We start from the raw sequence: 18585 nt of genomic DNA on the forward strand, positions 1-18585 counted from the left end.
GAAACTTCTTTAATTTATTTATTCATTTATTTTCCCTACTTTTGTAATGAATGTCTTTGTTGTTTGGACAAATCTGCTTAATTGTATGAAGCTATTCACTTTTATGGATTTGAACTTTTTGTCTTAATTCTAGAAAAATAAAATCCTCTGTTATTGTCGGCTCTCTTAATTAAGGCGCCATTATTGCAAAGTTTTTGCTAATTTTTCACCTTTTTGGTATTATTAAAGGAACAGACCTCACCGACTTTAATTTATGATAATTTTTATAGGCACCTTGGCAGACAGATTGCAGAAACAGGCTCGCATGCAAACAGGTCAGTAAGCCTTTAATTTTTTTTTTCTCCGGGCGGGGAAAAATCTACCAAGAAATTCGGAAATTTAGTTTGAGTGTGGGGATAGTGGCATTGACCAGCCATCTATGGAAGAATAATTGCCTTCTTTTAAAGGTTGGCTGTCATATATATATGACAACCCTTTAAAGGTTGGCTGTCAATATGTATTGTACGTTTATAGATAGACTGAATAAAAGACTGGGAGGGTTCATGGGGTTTCTCCAGGATTCTATATGTAAAATACTACTTTCTTTTAAAGCTAAACTTCTTACATTTAGACGTCAGTTTCCTTTCTTGAACTTTAGACATTATCGTTTTTCGAATTTTGCTTACATTTAATATATATTAATTAAATACCTGGATACAAAAGGGGCTCCCTTCCCTAAGTGAGAGCAACAGCGACTTGAAAATATGGTGTTCTTTTTCCGATACTTAAAGTCACCCATTCGCTCTACGAAAAGATCCTCTAATCCCCTTCCTAAGGTGAAACCCATGTGGAATTTTGTTGGTTGTATTTTGTTGTTGTTTTTTCTCCTTTATGACTTGGTGTTTTAGATCTTATGTCATATTTGTTATCAAATGCAAGTCACGAGGGTTGTGATGCTTTTAGGATTGTGTAAAATAATCCTGTCTTATCTGTGACAAAAGACAGTAAGACTAGGAGAAATAAAGTTATCGTCCAATGCGATTGAAATTTGTGCCCAAATCGTGAAACTTCGAACTTTTGATTTTCTCGTTCAGTCAAAATATAGCAGTGGCTTTTTACCAGCTCGGGAAGTTGTCCTGCTAGAAATAAAGGTACTTTCCCATTATATGGGCACTTCTAAAAAGTCAAGTTTGGTTAATGCTAATAAAATAAAATAAATCAGATGAAAATATAATAATTTATAAACAAATTTGGGCTATATATTTGCACATTAGGAGGGTGGTGGGTAAAGCATTGCATATATTAAATACGTAACCTAGAAACCTCCCCCCCCCCCTAAACCCCAAAAAAAAACAGTTTAAATATCGTATACGCAATGAAAACCAAGCAATGGATTGCATTACTCTGAAGCCGTCTATTGAATTAACCCGTCAAAAACGGGTTTTCGTGACTTGTTTCCTTGTAGGTGCCCATATAATTGGAAAGAACCAAAATCAAACAGTTCGTGGTAACGAACTGTAAGTAAGGAGCGACCCGGCTCAATGGTAACCCAAACTCTAAAAAACGGAATTTTGATACCAATAGATACATCAAAAGAATCAAATTTTAATTCTGATTTCAAATATATAAGTTTCATCAAGTTTAATCTTACCTATCAAAAGTTACGCGCCTGAGAAAATTTGGCTGATTTTCGAAAAAGGGGGAAAGACCCCCTAAAAGTTATAGAACCTTAATGAAATTCACACCATCATATTCAGCGTATCAGAGAACCCTACTGTAGAGGTTTCACGCTCCTATCTACAAAAATGTGGAATTTTGCATTTTTTGCCAGAAGAAAGATCACGGGTGCGTGTTTATTTGTTTTTTTGTTTTTTTTCCAAGGGGTAATCGTATTGACCCAGTGGTCCTAGAATATCGTAGAAGGGCTTATTGGAACGGAAATTAAAAGTTCTTGTTCCCTTTTTGAGTGACCAAAAAAATTGAGGGCAACTAGGCCCCCTCCCACTCTCATTTTTTTCTCAGTCACCCAATTAAAATTTTGAGATAGCCATTTTGTTTAGCATAGTCGAAAATCTAATAAATATGTCTTTTACGATGACTTAATCCCCCACAGTTCCCAGGGGAAGGGCTGCAAGTTATGAACTCTGCCCATTGCTTACATATTGTATTGGTTATTGGGAAGTATACAGACATTTTCAGGAAGAATTTTTTTCTGGTGGGGGGAGGGGGGCTGGAGGAGGGGGTTACTCAGGAGAATCTTTCCGTGGAGGATGTTTCTTTGGGGTAAGGGACATTTCTATGAAGGGGGTGCCGGATTTCCAAGCATTATTTAAAAAACGATCAGAAATTAAATTAAAAAAAACTAGTTTTTTCAACTGAAAGTAAGAAGCAACATTAGAACTTAAAATGAACAGAAATTATTACGTATATGAGGGGGTCCTACCCCGAGTCAATACCTCGCTCTTTACGCTACAGTTTTTTTTAGTGCTTTCAAAAGAGCTATCTATTCTAATTAAGCGGCCTTTGTGATTCAGGGGTGTGTGAATTAAATTTTTTTTTAACTTTTAACGTAAAGAGCGTGGTATTGACTAAGGGGAGAACCCCATCATATACGTAATAACATACGTAATAAAAAAAAAAAAAAAAAAAAAAAAAAAACAAGCGATACAGCTCAATAGTAGGCTAAGCCAAACTTTTAAAAACGGAACTTTGATGTCAATAAATGTATCAAAAGAATGGGCTTATAATACTGATTCTAAATATATAAATTTTTTTAAGTTTAGTATTACTCATCAAAGGCTACGAGCCTGAGAAAACTTACATGATTTTTTAAAGAGGGGGGAAACATCCCCTACAAGGGAAAAAAATTTAATGAAAATCACACCGTCAGATTCAGCGTATCAGAAAACCCTATAACATAGGTTTCAAGCTCATATCTGAAAAAATCTGCAACTTTGTATTTTTTGTCAGAAGAAAAATATACGAATATAGAAGTTCGTTACGTAAGTTAATTTGTAAATTACGTCAGAACCAAATTTAGAGACAGCCATTTAGCAAAAGAAAATTGAAATTTTTATGAAAATTTTTTTTAATTAGGCCTATTCAATGCCGGCGAGCCAAAATAAAAGCTGCATTAACTCAAAAACGAACAGAAATTAAATAAAAAAAAAAACAAGCTTTTTAAACTGAAAGTAAGGAGCGACATTAAAACTAAAAACGAACAGAAATTATTCTGTATAAGAAAGGGGATATCCCCTCCTCAACGCCTTGCTCTTTACGCTAAAGTTTTCTATTGTTTTAAAAAATTAAGTTGTGAGATATAGTTTAGGAGCCTGTTTGCTGAATTTTTTACAGGAGATTTTTCCTTATCCGATAAAAGGCTATAATGTGATGAACTTAACAATTTTGAACAGAAAAAAACAGGGAGCAGAAGAAGGGCTCAGCAAAAAAAAGCTCTTTAAGCTTCGGTAGGTTTAGGCTCATCTATTTTTCCATCTTACATAATCACACTGAATACATAACTATACCTTGCACAGAGACAAGTTTGTAGTTATAACTGTAACAGATTAAGTTGCCATTGCCAAATTCTCTGAAGATTTAAAAAAAATGCCATTGAAGCAGTTTCATTCGTGTTGGTAAGACAAACTGATTGCAGGCTACAGTAATTAAAAAATCTTAAAAAAATAGGCTGAAAACGCGGCGGGTTTGGGGGGCGGCAGCCCCCCAACTGTACCTCCTAAAGAAAAGTAAAATTTTTATGCAAATAAAAGCTGCATTAAATAAAAAACGATCAGAAATTAAATAAAAAAAAACAAGTTTTTTAAACTGAAAGTAAGGAGCGACATTAAAACTTAAAACGAACAGAAATTATTCCGTATATGAAAGGGGCTGTCCCATCAACGCCTCGCTCTTTACGCTAAAGTTTGACTCTGTCTCACAACTTTATTTTTTAAAACAATAAAAAACTTTAGCGTAAAGAGCGAGGCGTTGAGGAGGGGACAGCCGCTTTCATATACGGAATAATTTCTGTTCGTTTTAAGTTTTAATGTCGCTCCTTACTTTCAGTTTAAAAAACTTGTTTTTTTTTTTTATTTAATAAATTACAAAGAATAAATATCCTGTCCAAATTTGGTAACTTAAAGAGGAGTACAAACTTTTCTAATGATTACCTGAAAGAGAAAACTCTTAGGAAAGAGTAGGGGAAAAACAACTCTTCGGTACTGCATTTATCTGGAACCGTGTCCTTGGAAGGGTTATTCCATTAAAGCCATCTATTAATTCTTTTAAATGAAGGCTGAACAGATGCGTAAAACCTAGTGATTAAGCTGGGTAAAGATCTAGTGATGTATTGGGTACTTTAATAGCTAAAAATGTGTTTTAATTCAATTGTTTGTGAAATTGTTTGAATTGTTCACAAAATCGTTTGTAAAAGTAAATTTTATTATAAACACTGCGAAAAATATTTCCGTATTGGACAGGGGTAAAATTGTCCTTTGTTCTATTGTTGGAAATATTTACCTTAAATTAAATTTGACTCTAGCTTGAATTAAGGCTGCTCCGGTCACAAGTGCATTTTGTAGCCGGAACAGCCTTTATGTCCACTGATATATTAAACAAATTGGGCCCGGCAGTTTCGACCTTAACCATCACTTATTTGACGACAGTTTCAAAGATTCTTTGAGGTTACTGAACGTTCACCATCAGGCATCATGTTAGACGGAAAGAAGCATTTTGATTGTTTTTTCTTTGTTTTTGGGTAAATGAGGGATAAAATAATTAACCCACTAATGACGTCTTGTCGTCTATCAGAGTTAAAAGACAAAAATATGAAATGATGTTTTTTTTGTGCCAATCCCGTGAGATATGGACCCTTAATAATTTTATAGTAACAACCCTTTGTATAGTTTGATTTGACAAAATTTAGATTAGTAATAAATCCTACCAGTCGGGTAATTCCTCATAAGTTGCAAATGTTTTCAAATATCTATACACTTTGCAATACTGCCCCGATAACATTGGCGTCAATGGGAGGCGGCACATTCTCAACCCTAGATCCCCCCCTCCCTAGATTAAAAAATGCCTTTTGAGGGTATTTCTATTGGAAAATGCCTTTTTTTATTTTAATTGAAAAAAGACAAATTCTCTCGCCCCCTGTTGTTTAGGAAATACATTTTGTTCCCCTTTCCTTCTCCCCTAAATTATCGTGAATTGACGCAACAGCCTCGTAACGTAGAAACCCCTCTCTTGAGAACACAATTTTTATTAGAAATAACGGGAAGAAATTTTCTAATCAGCATTAAAGTCTTAATGCTGTGAAACGCTTCTGTTAACATTGCTGAGTGTTAAACATGGCTTATTTATTGTTCTTTTTAGAAATGATTTCTCGCATCGAAACGACCTCAAAATTGTACCAAGTTCAATATACATTTCACTATAACTCGTCAGTGTATTAGATTTAGGGCTTTCTAGTAAAAAAAACAACAACTTACTTTTATGTCGATTCAAAGACGCCACAAAAAAAAGAAACATCCGCACTTAGGACTTTATAACATCAGGACAGCATGGCCTACTTATGCTGCTTTAAAGAAATTAAAGTTGTAAATTTTAAATATTGATAAAAAGATTGTAAACGAATATCCAAAGTTTTTTTTCAATTTTCTTAGTATGAACATAGGATGCTTATTACATGATTCTAGGGGTTTTGTTATCAGTGGGAGACGGATTTGTGCACGTTTACCATAAAATTGTCACAAGAGTGTTCTGCTTTGAATTCATGTTTTCGAAAGGAGACTTGCAACATTGGACTATGATCAGCATGATTAGGCTAATCTAAGTTTTGCAAAGTACTTTACAAATGTTGATTGGACAATGGAATCTGTGGTTACAAGACAGGCGACATCGAGGATCACATCGAATCGTAAACGAAAATGACACGCAACGGAATATGCGGTTAAAAAAGAAGCAGCAGCGAGAATCACAAGGAATCACAAACAAAAATTATTAAGAACAAAATCTGCGGTTAGAATACAACCGACAACGAGGATCACAACGAATCATAAACGAAAATGTTGCACAATAAAATTTGCGGTTTAGAACACAAATCAAATTAAAATGTCATCCAAAATTAGCCCATATAAGATGATGAATGAATCTGAACAGCTAAAGCAAACTTTTAAGATACTATTCTCTAACAGTAAAAAATAGACGAGTTTTTTGTGTGTTTAATTGACATACATTGTAGTGAAATACCTTCTTTTTTATAATGTACATAAAACCTAATTCGTTTTTAAATCGCAAACAACTTGCTTCTACCTCTCTTAGATACTGGTTTATTTCCTTTTCCCATTGATTTTTATTCAATTTTTAGTTTATTAGATTTAATGTTTTATCTTAATTTCTCAAGTTTTTTGCGGTGTCTCTGAATAGGCGTAAAACACAATTTTTGTTTCAGTAGGAAGCCGTAAATTGTATACACTGACGAGTTATATTGATGTGTATTCGATTTAATACCCTTTTTGGCGTTTTGATACAAAAAATGTTTCAAATAAAATATATCCTGGTAATACTAAGTTGGGTAAATCAAAATAGCAACTTTTGTACATCAAAAGCGATACACAGCATCAAAACTTTGATTACAAAAAATAATAATAATAAATTGGTTGGGAATGCCTTCTGTTATAGAATAGCCCCACATAGATCCTTGTGTATTTTACATTGCAACCTACCTGCTTCTATTTCTGTTATATGTTGATTTTTTTTTTCTCATTAATTACTGTTTAATTTTTAGTTTTAACTTAATGTTTATTTGTTTTAGTGTGCGAGCTATTGTCATCTACTGAAAAAGAAGTCCCAGGCAAAACGAAAATTACTTTGCGATAACGATTCCTATCGTTGTGTGAGTGTTTTTGCTTCTTGGTTTTAATGAGTTTTTTGCTATATAAGTACTGACTTGAACGCCGTGCTTTCATCGTATTTTATTTCCTGTCATTTTCTACTTCTTAATTTTACTCTTTTGAGAATGACTTATTTGATAAGAAATTGAAAACTTTCATAACGAATCACTCATTTTAAATCATGCATTTTGGTTGACTCAATCATTCTCTGCTTTTTTTACTCTTATACCTTTGAGATTAGAAACTAGTAAAAAAAAGAAAAAAAAAACAGTGTCCTGTAATATTTTCTGGGTAATCCTGTACTAAACACACTCTTTTATATACTGCAAAGGAAATCAGTCACGAAAACCTGTTATTGATGGGTTAATTCAAGACACCGCTATAGAGCAATGCAATGTATAGCGTGGTTTTCATTGCGTATATGATATTTAAACTGTTGTATTTTGGGGTTTAGGGGAGGGGTTTGGTACCTAGGTTAGGTTACATAATAATATATGGTTAACCCCCCCCCCCCCCCCCTAATGTACAAATATATAGCCCAAATTTGTTTCTAAACTATTACATATTCATCCTATTTTATTTTATTTCATTAGCATTAACTAAACTAGCAGTATATAAAAGAGTCCGTTTAGTACAGGAGTACTATTTTCTATTTCCTGTTCAAAACCTATTTAGTGCCTATTTATCGGTATAAATCAGTTTCCATCTGGAATTGATTATGTACGAAAGCGTTTCAAAAGAATGGTTCATTTCCTATGCGAAACAGTTTTATGATTAAAATACCTTATTATTCGTACAGTGCGGCATGTTTACTTAAATATGAAAGGCTCTAATTTGATTTTTGTCAGTTTGGTGTAGGACGTAACACTTCTTAAAATTCTGGGCATTTTTTTTGGCTTGAATGATGGTCAAATAATTTTTCTACCTCTTTTACGAAGTTAACTGGTATTGTTGTGCTTTAAGTGTGTGATCTATTTTATTATTATAGTTTTATGAAGTTATCATAATCTTTCAATATTTTAATTTTAAACATAATAACATCTATCCTTGATAAATTTTCCAGGGGAATATTTAAAATTTTCATTAGGGACAGCATTCAGAGATGTACCCAGGGTTAGGGCTTCGGGGCCTTCCCCCTCGAAGTCCTAATTTTCAATTTGTGGGCACTTCTGATTCATATTATGAAATTAAATTCGTTCTTTTATCATTATCCCCCCCCAAAAAAAAAAACTTCTTACGCGCCTGCCAGTATTAATTCAAATTTCAAAATGTTCAGTGACTGTAGCCATAATGTTTTATCCGTTTAACAACCGCAACTCAAATAATAATCCCTAGCCCATGAATTGTTTCTATCCTGTTCAGATTTTCTCAATTGAAAAAAAAAATATGAGATACTGAAAAACTGGATGTCGCAAAATCATGCTATTTTAAAGGAAGATTAAACTCTTGGTTTTGTGATCTTTCGCACAGGACGAAATTTGAGTTATGAAAACGAATAGTTTTCCCGATTGCCTTACTTATAGTGATGTTTTCGGGAAAATGGACGTAAGAAAAATCTATATTTTTCCGTTATGGTCCTTTAGTCACTAAAAATAAATTAATATTGCTCATCATTAATAATTGCCGTATTTCCACCATTTTAGTTCATGCGTAATTACTCAAATCACTCCTTTTCACCAAGATATGTGCTAAGCATGATTTGCTTGATATGTGCTAAGCATGATATGTGCTAAGCATGATTAGCAAAAATGCTAAGCATTTTTGGAGTTCTTCCATGACCAGAGGGAGGGAGTAAATTAACAACCGTTCAATATTTTACTAATTTTTGGACTTTTAATTCGCAAAAAAAGGAGAAATAATCTTTAAGAATTGATATCATTTCGAATTTGAATTGACGCTTCACGATGTGTGTCAAAAACAAACATATTGACGCTTGGATGACTTTAAATCTGAGGAAATCGGGAAAGTAGTCCAACCCGACCCTGCCTATTTTAATGGCATAAAACTGGTTCCCTCTATATTTTTTGATTTTGGAAAGCTGCCATGCCCCTCGAACTTTCTTTTACTGTGACATATCTTTTTTTCATGTCATTTCGGTCAAGTATTAAAACCAGGAGCCACTTTGTATACAAGAAAAAGCAGAAATTGTTCCTTTTACTGAGAGAAAATCAAATTGGCCAGATTTTTGCCTGCTTTCCCCCAAGGGCAATTTCGAAAAAGCAACATTTCCCTCTCAGGAAATTTCCAAATAATATGTCCGGAGAAACATACTAACTGGGAGATAAGCAGGCAAGACGAAGGAAATGACTAGTAATTGCTGAAATGCTTTGAAATATGGAAAGGTTTGCCTCCTACTGCAGCAAAACAAACTGATAGTGAGTCTAAAGATGATCTTTTATGGTGTCCTCATGCATACGTTTCTAAGTAATTGTGTCGTTTAGATAAGAAAATGATTTTTTTTCTTTGTATCAATTTTGTTCTGCTGAGTGGAATGACTGACGCTTTTTTTCTTGTTAAGGAAATGTGGCAGATTTTCAAAGATGTACGTTTTGATGGGATAGTTGGTACTCTTCTATTAGCTGGACTCTTTTTATATCTCAAACACGAGACACGTTGAAAAACGGGTTTTTCAACCGGATGATACAAGACTCCGCTGTAGAGATATACAATGTATAGCGTGGTTTTAATTGCGTATACGATACTTAAAGTGTTTTTTGTTTTTTTGTTTGGAGGGGGGAAGAGGTACCTAGGTTAGGTTGAGTATTTAATATATGCTATGCTTTGCCCCCAACCCCTAATGTGCAAATATATAGCACAAATTTGTTTCTAAACTATTATATAGTCATTCTATTTTATTTTATTTCTTTAGCATTAACCAAACTAGCACTAGATAAAAGAGTCCAGTTAATAGAAGAGTACCTTTTGATGGAACAGTTTTTTTTTTTTTTTAATGAGAAGAAAAAATTGCACTGGCGACGATGCAAAAATAAATCTTGATCCCGCAGTAGACTGCGGGAGAGATACAGCTTGCCGGATCCTTGATGCTGCAGATAAACTTTTTTCCAAGCTTACAGATTATCCGTTGAACCAACCTTGGAGGGACTATTTTTTTATGCTAGTTTCCTTTTTTGCTGGGTTATTATTATTTTTATATTGTATTTATTTGTATCATTCATTTAAAGAGGTTTACCACCCTTGGAGTGGCTTACTTTTCCGAAATGTTTATTCGAGTCTTAGTTTCTACGTATTTGTTACTTTTTTTTGTTTGTGCTTTTTTTCATTTTCTTTATTTTTGTTATGCACCATCGTCATGCCTTGTATTTTTGATGGGTTATAAAATAAACTAATTGATTAATTAATTAAATCTAAAACATTTGTATTTAGCTCAAGCATCTTGCTTTGAATTGAAAGTAATGTATTTCTTTTAAAAAGCGGGTGATAAATAGAGAGTGACTATATTGGCTTAATTATATCTACAAATTTTGTACGAAAACTTATGCATAATATTTATCTTTGTCGGAATTTTTGTGTCAAATCAGTCGTAAATTGTGTGTGTAAATGATAAACCATTCAGAAGCTAAATTAATTAAGCTCACTTTTATGATTTTTCACCAGAAACTGTTTGTGTCGGGGGACAGTCCATCTTTCCACTCCTATTTACGTCTGCTACAATGAGAATTAATAGCGATTAATAACACCAATCCAAAAGAAAAGTATGGTTTTGATGATCAAATCCTAAGTAAATTTGGAGCCTATTTGAGTAATTCCGCATTGATTTTTTAAGCACTCTCGTCATATTTAACCAAGGAAGTCATCTTTATATATATATATATATATATATATATATATATATATATATATATATATATATATATATATATATATATGTATATATATATATATATATATATATATATATATATATATATATATATATATATATATATATATATATATATATATATATATATATATATATATATTAAATACGTTGTATATTCATTTTAAGTACACAAATTTTTAATTTGGTTAAAATTTTAAATAAATTTAATATTTTCAGTTATTTATTGTTTAATTAAGAAATTCATTTTTATTTGCGTTTGTTGTTCATTTTTATGAATTCGAGCAATTTGACTACTGATGAATTTGGCTCATATTAGCTTTGTCGTCCAGGTCCTTCGAAAATTTTGTTGGGTTTTATGTCTTCTTTTTCTCCTAATTTGGGATATAATAAAATTACTTAGTTTAAAACCTTCTACAAGTATAGAACCAATTTTGAATGCCTCAACTCAAGGGACATCACGCTCAGTATAAAATAAATAACTATCTTTTTGTAAAAATTTAATTCTTTTGTACTTTAGGAGTGTCAGTCGGATTTCAAACATCGTGCCTTTAATGTGAATGCTGTTTACCCATCTGTACTTACAGTGGCGTCGTTTGGGGGGAAGGATGGCAGTTGCCCCCCTCCAATAGTTTGGAGAAAAAATATTATATAGCCTATGCCCCTTGAATCTCCGGATGTGGACCCCTTTTGCTGCCCCCGCCCAATAAAATGCTGGTGCTATGCCCCTGTGTACATACTAGTAACTGCTGAAATATAGTTTTCATGTTAAATAACTTCAACAACATTTTCACTAATTTTTAGATTTAGCAATGGAAGGGGAAGCGTTGATTCCACTTTTAGCAAATAATTCTAAATTATGTTGAAACATTAACTTCAAAGCATATTTTTTAAACCAAATTTTGAGGAAGATACATGGATGATGTTTTGTTATTTGAAATTATGGAGAAGACTGGCTTATAAATTCCATCAGCTATGATATCTATCGCCCTTAAAGAAATGAAGTTTCGTAACAAACTTAAAACGGAATGAAATTATTTTCAATGAAGAAAGAAACCCCAAAATAAACAGAAGCTAAAATAAATAATCGAATCAAACATACTGGTAACAGCTACTGTTATAGATGAATAAATAAATTCATAAGAAACAAAGATAAAATGGTGAATGAATTCAAACTTAAAAAGAACAAAAATAACAACAAATATGAAAATGACGAGTGGCGTTTATTCACGAAAATTTAGGGGGGAGGGTTCAAAATCTAAAGGGACAAATTTGTTATTTTATTTTAGTTTCTACAATGAGAATACAAAAAAAGGCATTTTTCAATGAAAATACTCCAAAAAGATACTTTTCAAAATCGGGGGGCAACTAAAATTTAGGTGGGTCCATACCATTCGCTCCCCCCCCCCCCCCATCAACGGCAGTGACTAGAGCTACCACTCATGGAAAAGCTGAAAAACAATGGCCGAGTCATGATTTTCTCACATTTTAATCCCTCCCCCAGGAAAATGATCCCTTTTATTCCTTCAGAAAATAATCTGCCCTCCAATGCCAGTCTTCCAATCTGCTCTTCAAAATTATACTATATACCGAATAAAGAGGCCGCTAGTCCCCTCGGCCACCCATTCTTTACACTAAAGTTGTATTTCCCCCTTTTTTCTATCTTTGAATTCAACGGTGTAATCTAGAACTTAAGCTCTAAAAAGTAATAAATTCAAAGTCCAGAGGGAACATTTAATCAATCTTTCTATTAGAATGCTATGTTTCAAATAAGATACAGTTTAAGGCTAGATTGAATTGAAAACTTGAATTGAAAGAGAACTGTCGATTAAAAGCCAAGAATTTTTCTGTAACATGATATGCTTATAATTTGGTTAAATCGAAAAAAGATAGAACTGGAAATATTACTACTCAAGGGTCCAACAGGGATTTTTAGCTTGGAATACCAGAAATACGTGCGAAAAAACTGTAAAATTAAAAAAAAATGTTGCGTTTTTGCTCATAAAAATTATCTTAATTTTAAGATTTGTGATTAATTTTGATTTAATTTTAATTATTTAATTTCAAGATTTAATTAAGATTGAATTATTTTAAAACTGAGATTGTACTATTATGTTGAATGCATTTACAGTTTTCAAATAAGATGTGTGTTCATTTTATTCTTCATTTTGTTAAAATATTATGTTATATTTGACCCCCTTTCCCTTTTTTAGGATGAAGGATGTAAACAGGCATGTTCATTTTTTGGCTTTATTCAAAATGAAACTTTTGAAAAAGAAACGAAGGAATTTGGTTTTGTAAAGCTAGAGAAAAAAATTTCTGGGAAGGAAGAAAAGAAACAAGGGAAAATTCTAAATCAGGAAAAGCAAGTCACAACTCCCTTTCCTCTGGATGCACATGAAGTTCCATCAATAAAGGTAAGGCAGAAAACAGAAAAAAAACACAAAACGTAAAATATTCTACAACTTCTAATAGAAAAAAAAGGAAGTTCTTCAAACGAAAACTAACAGGAAAACTATTCAAAATTTCATTTTTAACCTCCTTTTCATCTATTGTCCTAAAAAATAACTCCATCAATGCATATCATCTCATTTTTAGTTTCATTCATTTATTTTTATCTTAAATTCATTATTTTGAACAATCTTCACCTTTATTTTGTTATTTTTGTATGTATAATTTTTGGTGAATGCATAGTAATGGGACCATAGCTACACACAGAGGGAATAGAGAAAATGCTACGATACAGGAAAATCAATAAAAAAAATGCCAACTAACTTGTTGGTGTTTCATTGCTTTCTGCATTATATTAGTATCAGGGTTTTATTTTAACTGAACGTGGTAAAAGACTGGATTAAAGCGTGGACTTACTGAAAACGGCGGCTTATTTTTTGGTCGCTAAGGGCCACATCATAGTGCTTGAATGTGTGGTGAATTTGGAGACGACACCTATAGTTACGTATGGACGAGGTGAGCACATGATTCTTTTCTTTGGTACTCCTTCGTTTATACCTACTCTTTTATATATGTGTAACTGTAGACGCGACGAAAAACCCGTTTTTAGAGAAATACAATCTATAGCGTGGTTTTAATTGCGTATAAGATATTTAAAGTGTTGTTTTTTTGGGTTTTGGCGGGGGGAAAAGGTACCTAGGTTAGGTTACGTATTTAATATATGCTCTGCTTTGGCCCCCCCCCCCCTAATGTGCAAATATATAGCCCAAATTTGTTTCTAAACTATAATATATTCATCCTATTTATTTTATTTCGTTAGCATCAACCAAACTAGCAGTATATAAAAGAGTAGGTATATCGAAGTAGCACCGTTTCTTTTTTATGTTCATTCCAAATATAGTAATAGTTTCACTCGTAGCTATAATTTAAATCCTGGAATCGGACCCTAAATTGACACCTCACTCCTGTCACTACTCGACGATAGTATCCCTTGTTTTATGCTCTTTTCAATATAATAGTCGTTACTCTGACAATGTATCCCCTCTCCTGATGGTTCCATGTTTAGTCCAAAATAATGTTTTTTCGTAGTTTATCATATCGTGATGCGTTTTCATCTTTGTTGAAATGGGTTTTGTTTGCTGAACTCTTGAGTCGTGAAGACCACTCTGTTTAAATGATTTCAATGGAAGTCTTGGAATTAAATAAAGTTGCAGGGTCCATTTATGGGATTCAAATCAGACTTGCGAGTAAAACGATTATTATATATGAAAAGACATAAAAAAGGGTATCGAGTAGCTTTACCGAAACTTTGACTAGGTAGACATCAGGCTAACTTCCAGCTTTTACCACATTTTATATGCACGTTCACATTTACTATTCCTTTTATTCTATCTACTTCTCTTTCTAGTTTGATTGGTAAACACGAATCTAGGAAACATGAGCTAATTTAGATGCAAACTCGAAAGGCGCGAGGTCTATTCAAACAAATCCCTTTTGAATGACCCTTGTTTGCCATTGACAAAGGTGTCCTCTTAGCAGTAGCATAAGTGAGGGTGATATGTTATCACGTCTACGATTCAGTGATTCCCAACAAAGATGTTGTTAGTTCAGAACAAGTCAATAAAAGGTTCAATATATATGCCAGTCCTGGTGTAAATCTTGAGACATATTTAAGTGCATACCAGAATGTAGTTCCACATCTGCTGCTTACTTTTATGAGGGATTTATCCCTTGATAATTTAATGGCACTCAGTTTTCTCAGTATTACCTTCAACTGGTTTGGAACTTGTAAACTAGACTACATAAGTAAAATTACACATATGGTATCTTTAGTCACTTCTAGATTCATTCCCGTCTCCATATTAGATATGAGCTGAATGGTGTGTACCAGAAGGTCCGGCTTATAGAGATCAGAAGATCTATCCAGGGAGGAGAGGAAGTCAGAATAAGAAACAAATGTATTTTCAGTCACAGTTTTCTCAGGTTTCCAGGAAGGGTGCATTGGGTTACTTAACCCACAATGGTGGCTCTAGGCATGTACGGCTTTTCAGGGCCCTGTATGTCAGTGCAGACATAACCTAAAAATGCAAAGCTGCGTCAATACTCTGCCATCCTTGTGCAGTACGGAAATATAGCACAGAACGATCCCTCATGCTGCATGAAGATAATTTAGTACTATCCCATTATCCGGGCCTCTCTAAAAAGTCAAGTTTGATTAATGCTAATGATATAAAATAAAATAGGATGAATATTTAATACTTTAGAAACAAATTTGGGCTATATATTTGCACATTAGGGCAAATATATATGTAAAGCATTGCATATATTAAATACGTAACTTAACCTAACCTAGGTACCATTCCCCCCTAAAATCCAAAAAACCACAGTTTAATATCGTATACGCAATGAAAACCTTGCTATCATTGCCTGCTCTACAACAGTTAAGACGTCACAAAACGGGTTTTATCATTGCCAGTGTATAGTGATTAAGCCAATAGGCCCTGATAATGGGATAGAACCGATAATTTACCCCGATATCATATTGGAGACCATAAAAACACCTATATAATAAAATTTAATCAGATGAATTACATAAATGCAATTCTTGGTCTGTAATAATAGCAATTGGGGCTCCGAAAATTGATACTGCACAGGGCTCAAATTGATCAATCTTGATGTTTTAGGTTTCCCCGACTCTTAAGATTGATGATTTGAATAGAACTTTGGTATAATGTTTAAATTTTTAAAATTTCTCCTCTGTATTCAATCATGGACAAAATGCTAGTTTTTGGTGAATAATTTTTGTGGTTTTGGATATTGTTTCAATGTTGGATATACTACATAGGAAGCTCGAACTTGACTTACGTTTATTTGTCCACCCACTGTCATCTTATGCGAAATTTTTGCTGATTTCGTTGCTTGTATATTTTTTTCTATATGGGAATTATTAATAAATTAAAATACACACCACCAATTTAAGTTTGTGGCAGTACAGTTTGATTAACAGTTTTACAGTTCATTTTACAGTTTTTCACCTCCCATCCTCCTCTTAAGAGTCAGAAGATGTATAAACAATAATTTTTGGTTGAAGGTCGATCAAGTCTTGTAGATCGTTCTCGGTACTTTTCAATTAGCTGGTACCCACGCGATATATTGTATCGGGAAGATGCTAAAGGAAACTATTCAAACGGGTTTCTGTCAATAGAGAATTGGACCGCAAACCTTGGTTTGTCATTGCGTTTACACTATTTAAAGTATTGTTTTTTGGGGTTTAGGGGGGACAGGTCCCTAGGTATCAAATTTGTTTCTAAACTGTTATATTTCCATCATATTTTGTTTTATTTTATTATCATTAACCAAACTCGTGGGTACTAGCTAATTGAAAAGTACCTCGTTTTCTTCTGAAACAGCCATGTCTTGACATCATGTCATTTTTTTTTAATCTTGATAACAAGTAAAACAGAAGCGAAGAATCAGATTAGTAGGTACCAACTTAGATTTTTCTGTTAAACGTTGTCACGACTCACGTCAATCATGTGGAATTTGAAGCCTAGATTACGTTCCTGTCACTTGATACAATGATTGCGTTTTGATAGTGGGATGATCTTGTTATGACATCGTATAGCATTGAGATGTCAAACTATGTAAATACTGATGATAACACTGGTTTTATTGCTTTTTGTCCCATTCTGACACTTCTGATCTTATTGATATATACATTATCTTTGTCAAATGTTATTCGAACTGGGAGCTAGATATTAATTGTAAACTAGAAGTCTAATATTCGCTCTTTAATGTTTACACATATTGTTTACTCTTGGGAAAGCGTGTTAATTCTAGTATTCGTCGTGTTCTCTCGTGGCTAGACAAATAAATCTTACTATCATTTGACCGTACAAAGCCAAAACATGTTATCTACACTGATTGTTTTGAGCTAGACTTCCCGCAAGAAAGCCAATCCCCTGGGAAAGGGCTTGATAGTGTGTCACCGTGTCTGAAACAAAGCCTTCCAGAAATCAGCAGAGATTCCTACAAGTCGATTGACCGTACAAAGCCAAAACGCGTTATCTTTCATTGTTTTTAGCTAGATGTACCGCAAGAAAGGCTATCCCCAACGGATGAGGGTTCGAGAGTGAATCAGCGTGTCTGCATAGGAGGCATATAGTATGGATAGATTACAAGGGAGGAAATTGGCGGTGGTTTGACAAATAAAAATCGTCAACGCCATCTAACAGTTGGTGTTTCTTAGCATTTTTTATTTCAAGCTTCACAATGTTTTTTTTTCAGAAACTGAGGTCAGACACATTACTATTGTTCCAATTACGCTAGTTTTGGCTTATGATCACACTGAAAAAATCCCAAACGTGGTTTTTTTTTTGTCGATACTCGAGTCAGTCTCCGCTCCTGGAAGTTACTCATGCTAATCGTTAGGAGGTTTTACGTCTCCTACAAGTTTCTAGTTATAGTTTCGACTTTTTTTATATATTGTATTTACGAGTAGGTTCTTTTTGAAGTAAGAAATATACATTTTCACCCAAAGCTTGTCTAAATTGACAAGATTACTCTCTAATGAGCTCTTGTAGAACTGTCGTAAAAATCATTCGAAGTAGATTATATATGCATCTTGAGACTTGTTTTTCTCTTGTAAAAGGTTATAATTAGGCAGAATCCGCAATGTTTTGATGGGAGCAATTTTCTTCTAATTTTTAGCTTCAATTTTGTAGCTGTCAAGAATAAATCCACAAAAGGAAGCCATATTTTTGTTAGTATCATAACTTCTTGCATTTGACATAGTACTTCCTTCGCTATCACCTAAATTACAACTCATTAAGCGCAAAATAGATCCCACACACACTGCCTATTATTTGAAGAAAAACATATGTGCTTCTGTCTTGTATCTTTCAATTGTGGGCTTTAATCTTAGCCTCATTTGAAACTTTTTCTTCTTCTTAGTTTGGTACCTAACGGCTGACTATTCATCTGAATATAGTTTAATCCTTTCATGAAATGGTTTTAATCTTTCGTGAGAAACTCAGTGACTTCGGAATTAAAAATTGCGGCCAATACAATCTTTAAAAAAAAAGATCACTTTGAACATACAAAAGTTACAGAAGCAATATGCAAAAAAACTTCACAATTAAAAGAATTCAATGTTAAGCTGTTTTTTTTTATAAATTATATATTATCAAAAATTACCGTTGCTTCAGCCAAGTTTATTTATTGGCTATTGAAGCGATGTCCTGTCGCATTCCAGATTCGTATTTCTGACGATCCAAGTAATAAAAAATCAGCACATAAGCAGAATTTATGGATGGCTCAACGCCTGGGAGGGGGGGGGGGGGTAAGGCAGGAAAAAAAGTGAAGTAATGAAAGTTTTTGAAATTTGGAAGAAATCACAAGAGCCTTCACATTTTCTTTTTA

General features: G+C 33.4%; 1 protein-coding gene across 1 annotated transcript in view; it reads left to right on the forward strand.

Moving 5' to 3' along the window:
• Positions 1 to 18585, forward strand: part of LOC148950425 (uncharacterized) — an 81535-nt gene that overhangs the window by 41123 nt on the left and 21827 nt on the right. The window contains exons 2-4 of the mRNA XM_089091600.1: positions 270 to 314; positions 6794 to 6874; positions 12927 to 13130. Coding sequence (XP_088947726.1) covers positions 270 to 314; positions 6794 to 6874; positions 12927 to 13130 — 330 coding nt within the window. The remainder of the gene's footprint in view (positions 1 to 269; positions 315 to 6793; positions 6875 to 12926; positions 13131 to 18585) is intronic.

Source organism: Artemia sp. Qi Xiang Cuo, chromosome 7 (genome assembly GCF_049724085.1).
Source record: "Artemia sp. Qi Xiang Cuo chromosome 7, ASM4972408v1, whole genome shotgun sequence".
Lineage (NCBI taxonomy): Eukaryota > Metazoa > Arthropoda > Branchiopoda > Anostraca > Artemiidae > Artemia > Artemia sp. Qi Xiang Cuo.